Source organism: Phalacrocorax carbo, chromosome 1 (assembly GCF_963921805.1).
Source record: "Phalacrocorax carbo chromosome 1, bPhaCar2.1, whole genome shotgun sequence".
In the NCBI taxonomy this organism is placed as follows: domain Eukaryota; kingdom Metazoa; phylum Chordata; class Aves; order Suliformes; family Phalacrocoracidae; genus Phalacrocorax; species Phalacrocorax carbo.
Genome location: NC_087513.1, coordinates 218,119,263 through 218,128,956, shown reverse-complemented (window position 1 = coordinate 218,128,956; position 9,694 = coordinate 218,119,263). Strand labels below are relative to the sequence as shown.

General features: G+C 51.5%; 1 protein-coding gene and 1 pseudogene across 1 annotated transcript; one reads left to right on the top strand and one right to left on the bottom strand.

Moving 5' to 3' along the window:
- Positions 1–229: 229 nt before the first annotated feature.
- Positions 230–1,001, bottom strand: LOC104049912 (olfactory receptor 52K1-like; annotated as a pseudogene).
- A 4,903-nt stretch (positions 1,002–5,904) lies between these two features.
- On the top strand, positions 5,905–6,857 carry LOC104049911 (olfactory receptor 52K2-like). Its single transcript, XM_009510687.2, is given in 3 exon segments — positions 5,905–6,043; positions 6,046–6,411; positions 6,414–6,857. Coding segments are annotated over 3 exon segments (945 nt in total). The 3' UTR covers positions 6,854–6,857.
- Positions 6,858–9,694: the final 2,837 nt, after the last annotated feature.

Below are 9,694 nucleotides of genomic sequence, written 5' to 3'. Positions count from 1 at the left end.
GAAGTCAAAGCTGAACACTCTGAAACTTTTCTAGTTCTCCATAGGCTGACCTCTGGATTTAGCACCCTCCTCAAGCTGCCAAGCAGGCTTTGGTGCTCGCTGCAGGCAGTGACGAGCTGAAATGGTACCATTTTCACCACATGCGCACAATCCTCTCGCAATTCTCAAGTCCTAAACTTGGAAAGATTCAGGAGAAGGGATGGGCGTTGTTTATGCACTTGCTGCAGAGTTATGCATCCAGGGTTAATGTCTGCGGCCCATCCTGGGCTGCCATTTGCGCGGGCCGTAGTTCGGACAGCCCTACATGATCCTGCGGATGGGATGTGCGAGACTTTAGATTCTCTTGAGAGAAAAATGCAGTGAGCACCCCGTCGTGGATCTGCTTGATTTTGATACCATGCACCTTGGGAGGAACGGGAGGTGGAAATTAGCCATCAAGATGTGCATGTGAGAGGCAATGTGGCAACCAAACCTGTGGATTACTGATGAGAGACCCACGGGGGTGTAGAAGACCATGATGACACAGATGTGGGAGAGGCAGGTCCCCAATACCTTCAGTCTTCCTTTAATCCCAGGCCCAACACCATCCTCAAGATCCTGAGGCAGGAGAGTGTGATGAACAACAGATCCAGCCCAACGATGAAGAGAATCACGATGATGCTGCTGAACCTGGTGCTGGCACAGACCAGCTCCACCACGGCCATGTGTTTGCAGTGGCGCTGAGAGAAGATCCAGGAGCGGCAGTCCAGCAGGCGGCGGAGGAGAAAAGGCAGAGAAACATGAGCCTGGCAGCCCTGGCTACGGCCATCAGCCCGTTCTTGACTACCAGGGAGTTGGGCAGGATGGAGCTTGTCGCTCAGGGCGTTGCAGATGGCAGCATACTTGTTGAAAGCCATAGCCAGCATCTCCGCTGACTCCGCGACTGAGAAGGTATGAAGAAAAGTCATCTGCGCAAGACAGGCACCGTCTGTGCTAAATGGGACGGAAATCTGGGGGTGCATATCTTCAAGCCCAGGGATGTCAGTCAAGAACCACACGGATGGGGTTGCGCTGTTGGAAGCGGAGCGTTTGACACTGAGAGGCATCATTTGCAAACTACACCTAAAAGATTTTCTTTTCAATAAAACATAATAGAAAGAACCATTAAATTTGGCCAAACATACCCAGATTGTGCCATTTTCACTGCAACTCCCTTATAAAGTGTGAAGCTGGTTTTTTTATTCTGCTTGTTACTAAATCATGGCAAGGTCAGTCTGTGGAGTTATCAAAAAGAGTGTGAAGCGATATAAAGTAAAAAGCATGATCCCCATTGTTCCGATATTAATTTCTTCGGTGCTTATTTGGAGTCAAGACATGTCTCCTTCCCTGGAGCAGGTGGAAGAAGCAGCAGGTAGGCCCCCAGCACCACGAGGCTGGCACAGCCTCCTCCCAGGAGGTCTCTGATTCTCCAGGACCCCCTGAGCACACAAGGGCAGGGGGTGGGGGGCTCCACCAGCGGCGCACAGAGGCACAGCCACAGCTGGAGAGCAGACCCCAGGTGAGGAGGGCTTCTGGTTTGACCCAGCACAGGCGCTTTTATGAGCTCCCAGATTGATCTAAGAAAAAAAATCACACATTATCAGAATTCAAGCTGGGTTTCCATCCCAAAACAGGTCGGGACCTGCATCAGGGCTTGGTTCAGACCCTCTCTTTCCTCTCCCCTCGTGCAACTCGTGCACCAGGCTCCCTGGGATGACGCACCAGGTTCCTGATCGGGCTGTAAGCAGCTGCTCCTCTTCTCCAAGGGCCTCGGGCTCCCCAGCCTGCTGAGCAGACTTCAGAAGCAGTTTCCACCCTGTGATGATGAGTGTCTTGGAGGCCCCAGCAGTGAGTGATTAGGGCGATCAGGTTCCTTAAGGCATATAAATATTTCCATGCAGTGCCTTTTGGCAGGTTGAGGAGTTGCTTGGTTGTGTGAGAGAGAAACTGTATTGGAAGGTGATGTAGGTACAGCCTGGGCCACATCCAAATCATCCAGGTGAGCTGGGTAGATGGGCTTTTTTATTTAATCTGGTGATATGCCAGTATTTTTTAAGTATAGTGCCAAGCTCAAATTTTAGCCAAATCAAGGTGGAATATAAAACAACCTATGCAGAAAAGCTGCTCTGCAGATACGCCAATGTATCCAAGTGGCCTTTGTCCCTTATTGAGTTAATGCACTACTTCATTACTTCTTGATAATCCCATATTAAGTGAATATAGTGGTAGAGAACTGCCAGTTATTCACGTGCAACCTTGGTTTGCTTCCTTGCAAAGGTCAATTACAACAGTGTTAATTATTTGGCTGCAAGCTGTCCCTTGGTTAAATCAACTTCAGACAAGCTGTAGACACACAGGTGTAACATCTGCTCACCCAGTCGTCTGTGCAGACCCGCAATTACCTGATCACAGGCCTAGTCCTGTCCTTTTTGCGTGCGCAAACCTGAAGAGGATGGCAAACACCACAAGGAAGGTAATAATTTGTTCTTCTCCCTTATGGAAAGGACAAAAGTCACGAGCTCCAGTGAGGTGTAGACTTAATGCTAGGAAAATACTCTGAAATGGGTGATTTGGGGCACGTCTAAAGTTTTTGCAGTGGGAGATCAGGTCGTGCACGTATCTATCAGAGATGACTTATGATCCCATACTCGGGAAGGGGTATGGACTGGATCACTACTCTAGCCCTCCTAAAACCCAAAATCCAAGGGGTCTTTGTTTCATGGCAGGCTGTATGCTGACCAGGAGTGCCGGGTGGCTCTTAGCGCAGTCGATCGGCGCCTGATTGCAAGAGGAGTTGGCTGTATGTTTTTCACAGGCTCAGACTGCACGGCTGGTAGATTTACAGTGTTTAAGAATGACAGAAAATGTTAAGTGCATCAAATCTGCTAAATTTAACGATTATTGCTTAGCAGCAGAGAGCTGATAAAAATGAGTGAGGAAAGAGTTAATATCTCAACGGCAAGTACCAGGATCTATCCCCTCCTTACAAAGTCAGGGAAGGTTAGCCAGTATGCCAGCGATCAAAGATTTCAGCTCCTTTTGCACTTTGTTCAATACCGAGCAGCTCATTCTCTGAGGGCATTTTAATCTGTTTCTCTGTTTAAAAATTAAAATACAGTAAGTTTGCCACAAATCTAACGGGGTAGAGCAAGCGAGGGCAAGGTGCCTGGTAATGTCCCCCGTTTCTAGAAAATCTTCTGGGTTTTGACCACTGCAATGAGCAAAACTTGTCACTTTACAAGTTACTGAACTATTTAATTGCACAAAATAAGATTCTGTCAGGTTTCTGTGCCAATGAAGCACAAAGAAAATGCTCTGAAGTGTGTCCACAGGCCTGAAAGCGCTGCTCCACTTGAGCAGCAGCAAGCCTGAAAAGTGTCGCTCCCATCCCTGCTGTTGCACGTACAACTTGGAAAGACCCAAAAATCACAAAATCTTCCTGATGTGGCGTTTGTGTGTGGGCTGCAGCTGCAGTCGCTCTTGGGGCTTGGTGGTAGAAGTGAGAGGTCCGGCCAAGGTGGTGGGGACGACGGCTCTGCACGACCCAAACGGGCTGGTCAGGGAGGCTGAGCTAAAGAGGGTGCTTCCCTGGTATTTCGTGTGTTTATGTGTAACCAAGAAACCAGACGCCGCTAAGGGAACCGAGCTGGCACAGCACCGTGAACATACATGAAACGGACCCAATAAAAACTGAGTCCAGTGCTTGTCGGTCATTCAATGATCTGGATAGCTTTATTATACAAGATGAAGTGTAGGTAACACTGCCCAGAGCAGTACGTGGGATTCGTAGATCAATTACCTCTGGCAGAGGAGAGAGGGAGTGTCTGGGTTTTTTTCCGAGCGCAGGATTACAGGATCTCAGATGTGTTTGCCCTTTCCAGATAAATAATTCTGGCACGAGACACATTTCCTGCTGGATTGGCTTGTGCCAGCTGTGGCTCTGCCTCCCTGAATTTATAGCCGAGGCAGCTGACTACACTGCAAACAGAGCCCTCTTTGCAATAAACTGTTATAAATAACATTTTCTTGGCAGCATTTTCACAATATTGGCTTTGCAGTATTTGGCCTTACATTGCAAATAGCAATGACTAGAAACAGACTGAAATACCTGTTGGTTTGCATCACGTGGAGGACTCGAAGTGGTTTGGAGGGAGAGATGAAACTGTTCAGGGGTCAAGGAAGCGAAATGCCTGGAAAGCCAAGGAGGTGGTCTGGCCCTTTGGTGTGTCGGGGAAAACAGAGGGTACACGAGCCCGAAGATCTCGCGTCTAGTTGCCACGCTGCCGGCAGGCTAACGCAGCCCGGCTGTGCCTCTCTTTTCCTGGTAAAGCAGGGACAATTCACGGCACTTCTTTCTTTTGGCAAGGGCTTGAGGGAAAGGAGGTGCACGTACCGTGGGGGGTCAGTGCTGGAAGGGACCGGCACCGCAGCCTCAGGACCCTCAATGTGCGCCGTGACACTGGTTTTCCTTCGTAAGACAGGAGACAGGGACCCCGTAGGCGGGATGCCCATTCAGAGAGGGACTCCAGCAAGGTGGTTCAGATTTGGGCTCCAGCAGGGACAGCCCCACAGCTGACAGGGCTGGCCTGAAGCAGGGCAGGTAGCTGGGGGACGCACGGGGTCAGCATCAGCTCTCCCAGCAAAAATGCTCCGGGCAGCAAACATTGGTGTTGGAAATATACACCTGCTGCAATTTCCCAACGCGGGAATCAGGTGGGGCACACCAGCCCCAGAGAGGATATGGTTTACACCTGCGGAGGTGTGTGGGTGACCAGAGTCCTGCTGAGCTGCATCTTCAAAGCATTCTGGATCTTCCCCCCGTCACAATCCACTGCTGGGTTGAACAGTTTGGCAGAGGTTGAACCCCCTTGCTTTCCAACCCACCTCAGGTAATTCTGGGAGGTTGGGGGCGGCTGGGCTTAACTTGTGATTAACTCCAATGTTTTACCTTGACTAGGTTCCTGTGACATTCTCAGAAACAGAATTAAGACCCAAAATGGAATCAAGCGCCAAGTCACTTTATTTGGCCAACAATAAACACAGGAAAGAAAAACAGAGACAGAGTGGAAAAAAAAAAACAGGTGAAAAAGGGAACGAGAGGGAGGGAGGGAGTGGGACTGTTGCGATAGCTGTCGCCACGGATCTGCGGCAGTCTGGGCGTCCGACGCATCTTTGAAGCTGGTGGATGGGGGATGTTCCAGAACGCTCCTCCATCGTCTCCACTGGTTTCCCTTTTTATAAGGCTGCTCTCTTGCATAGTCAGTAACTGCTATGCACACCCCTGCCTCCCACTTGGCCGTGGGGCGCATGCCCAGTACTGTTGCTAGAAGGTGCTTGAAAGTTCTGGAGGGTCCGAGACCCCCCCCATATGTTGCCAGTCGGCCTTAGGCCCGGGCGTATGCGCGGGGGACGAGCACTCCGAGATAACGGTTCCTGCCGGGTCGACCTCGGTGGTCGAACTGTTCCGCCCAGCTGCAGCAGTGATCGGGCTCTGGTAGAGAAACTCGCCTGCCAACAATGCTGAGACACGTTTCTAGTCCCTGACACCCCCTTCTCCCGTCTTAGATTTTTGTACTGATTGCAAATAAACGTGCTCAACTTCTCGTTTGTAACTCCCAAACCGCGGAGTGGAGGGGTGGGGACAACAGCCAGAGGCCAGCCTGGGATGGGAGGAGAGGTAAGAACTCCCCTATGTTCGGGCTAATGGGACTATGGGACTTGTGATGGGACTATGTGTACCTGGATAATAGGCAGGAGGGTACGATCACAGCTCTGTGTGCCTGAGAGGTGGCTGGAGCCCATAGCAGTGCTTGCTACAGCTCTTTCTTCTCCCTGTCTATGCCAGCTGTTCCTGTGGCTTCCCTTCCAGCTCTGCAGCAGTGCCTCATGTCCTACCCCAATCACTCCAGTCCCTCATCCTTCATCCTAACAGGCATCCCTGGCCTGGAGGATGCTCCATTCTGGATTGCCTTCCCGTTCTGCACCATGTACTTCATGGCAGTGCTGGGGAACATCACAATCCTCCTGTGATTAGCATGGACCCAAGCCTCCACCTGCCCATGTTTTACTTCCTCTCCATGCTGGCTGCCACTGACCTCATGCTCACCAGTTCCACCATGCCCAAGCTCTTGAGCATCTTCTGGTTCCACTCCCACGAGACTGACTTTGAGAGCTGTGTGGGCCAAATGTTCTTCATCCACAGCTTCTCCACAGTGGAGCCAGGGGTCCTGCTCACCATGGCCTTTGACCGATACTTGGCCATCTGCAAGCCTCTGCGCTACTCCGCCATCCTGACTGGCCCCACCATTGCCAAGCTGCGTTTGGCTGCTGTGGGGCACGGCATCGCCATCACCACCCCCGTGACATGCATGGTGGCCAGCCTGTCCTACTGTGGCCCCGCGTCATTCACCACTCCTACAGTGAGCACACATCTGTGGTGAAGCTGGCCTGCGGGGACACCCGGCCCAACAGCATCTATGGGATCATGGCTGCCACCACCGTGGTGGGCTCAGACTCCATCCTCATCGCTGTCTCCTACATGCTGATCCTGAGGGAGGTCATAGGTCTCTCCTCCAGAGAGGCTTGACTGAAGTCCTTCAGCACCTGTGGCTCCCACATCGGTGTCATCCTGTTCTTCTGCACACCCGGGCTCTTCTCCTTCTACGCTCAGTGCTGGGGCCAGAGGATTCCTGCACACCTCCACATTCTGATGTGTGACCTCTTCCTGCTGGTGCCTCCCATGCTCAACCCACTCATCTACGGGATGAGGACCAAGCCGATCTGGGAGCGGGTGATGACCCTGCTCTGGCAGAAAGGGATCCAGCCCACGTCCTGATCCCAGGCCATCGCTAATACCAGGTGGGAAGGAATGGGGTTTGGGCCAGAGAACAATGGCAGAATGTTTGGAGAGCAAAGAGAAAGCTTAAATAGCTGTCTGCTGGGAAAGCGGGATGATCTCTTCATCATCTTGGCCAAACCCTGAAAGCTGGAGGCACCACAGAAAATTTGTCTCGTGAAACATTATTTTTAGAAAATGAATTCCACATTCCTGTTCAGAATGGAAACGTAAATCGTGTCTGACTGTATCTGTGGTCATCCTCAGGTCTGTATCACCTCATGACCCTCGTCTTCATCTCAGCTCTTGATAAAAGTCTGGCTATGAGAGGGGGGAGTTTGATGCGCGCGTACGCACGTTTGCGCGCACACGCGCTCATCCAGAAGCGGGCCCAAACATTTTGCTTTTCCTCCCAACCCTGTCTTGAAACATTACTGAAGCATTTGCAGCAATCACAAAAACCCAGGGCGCTTGAGAACAGGCTCTACAAGTCGCACTGAAACCCTGCAGTGTTGCATAAGGTTTTGTTCCTTTCTTATTAGAAACAGCAAAAAAGCATCAGCCATGAAAGGCTGTTGTACAAATTTTTTCCCCAATATTTTCATGGGACTCCCTAACTTTCTGCATTGTTGTGTCTCTTCCCTGAGCACACAGGCCCCTCTAATGGGATTTTGAGAAGCTCTACTGTTTCATAAGCCTTCACTTGCCTCCGAACTCCTGTGAGATCCTCCTCCTGTGGATACGGCACTTCAGCGAACCGTCTCTCCTCTTTGGAGACCACGTAATCCCGCAGGTGCTGCACTGCGTGAGGGCAATACATCACCCCCCCCTTGGACGGACACTCGGGTGCAGCGGTGTGTTCGGGAGAGCGGGAATTGTTTGCAGTGGGGTGCACAGAGCAGCTGGAGGGTGCAATTGCACAAGCCTCCTTCGCATTTCGCAGATCTCCTTGTGCAAAGGACACGGCCATAAACTAAAAAATATCCTGCTGGGCTGTTGTAGGAGGGTCACCTCCGAGCACTGGAGACGAGGGGCAGGAGTGTGGATTGAAGAAGGGGAGTAGAGAACAGGGACTGGGCTCCTCTTGTTCTCCTCAGCAAACCCATACCTGATTTTAACTACGGTGAAAACCCAACTCCTAAGACCACATACTGACTTACCACCCCAGCTCTCCTTATGCCTTCACCCCATGGAAACCAGGGCGCAGGAATTCCCTGCGTCTGGTCTCCAAGGGAAGCTTGAGGTCCTGCACGCATCCTGCACTGAGCTAGAGAGGAAAGGGGAGCATTACAAGGAGCTGCGGGGACCTCCAAACCCAAGCTGGTGGGTATAAACTCAGTTCTTTGTGTCTCCTGACGCTGCCTTTGGGTGCCTTCTGGATTACACAGTTCTATCCCCACCACCACCACCACTCTCGACCACAGTATGATCTACACAACGTCCAACAACTAAATACAGCGTAGATCCTCCCATCTGACTCAGAGACCAGACTCTTCCAACCCGAGTCTCATAGTCCTGGTCCAAGCTGGGGCTGGAAAGTGCCCGCGCGAGGTGCACTGCCTGGAGCCTGCCAGGCAGCGGATTGATGATCCAGTCAGGCTCTGCCTCCACTGCCTGGTGCAGGGTGCGCTGCTCCCAGTATCACCCAGCCTGCCCCTTCGCTGGGGAGACCCAGCCAGGCTTGGTGCAGCCCTTCCCACCCCCTCCAGGGAAGCTCACCGCTGCTTTCTGCAGCCCTTTCACCACGCAGCGCCAGCCCTCTTTGGTCAGGGAGTTTTCAATGGCAAACCCTGGCTTTGCAGAAGAAGGAGACTTAGACAAAATTAGTCTCAGTTAAGTCAAAGTGGCCAGAATTGGTCTGCCACATGATTTCTATTTAGCTGCGCTCTTTCTGCTGTTGCCTTAGAGGATGCAAAGCACAAGTGTGGGACAGGACGTCCCCCCCCGGCTCTCAGCTTCGGCCAGGATGGAGACAGCCAGGAGCTCCGTCTCACGGTCACACAGACCATGGAAGGAGACCCAGACCTCATTCGCATCTGGAAAGATTCAGCGTCCCAAAAAGAGGGAGGTGGCAATGCCAAGCTCAGGGACCTGCATTTGGAAGGCTGCAGGGTCAGAGGATGAGGAAGAAGCCAAGCTACTGCAAGGGGTTATAAACACTACAGGGGATTGGCAACCGTATCTCCTCAATTAAAGAAACTGAATTAGGAGGTTGGTCAGTAAACGAACGTGTCAGCTGCACACGTGCATGTGTGTAGACTCATTTCTTGAGCCATGAGACAGACACACCAGGGATTCCTCTCAGCAAACTTATAAATGCTTCCCGTGTTGAAATCTGCTGGGTCAGAGAGGCAGGCGACGTACCTGGCGGGTGCAGGGCTGGCCAGCATCACTGCCGCAGGGGCTGGCCGAGCTGGGCACCGCTGCTGATTTAAATGGACAGATCTGCAGTAGCAAGCCAGGTAGGTCATCCGTCGGTGCACAGATTTTAAATAGAAGCAGCACAAAAGGAGTTGCTGCTGCAGCCTTGTCTTTATAAACTTTAAAAATATATCTATTAAAAAAAAAAAAAAGATTAAAAAAACCACAAGAGCCTGGAAGAGGCCCCATGACCCTCTCCAGTCCCATGCTTCTTGGCCTCATGCTCTACAAAACAAATTCAGCTGGATTTTGAAAAAAACCTTCGGCAACTTTTCAAGGCTCTTCTCAAGACCGTTCCCAGCTGAGCCAGTCGACTCAGCTCTCCAGCTTAACTTCCTTGTTTCTGAACTCCCTCTAGTTTGCCACTATTTTCCATGAAGTGCCCACCACAAAGCACTTCAAACTGCAGACCTCCAGCTC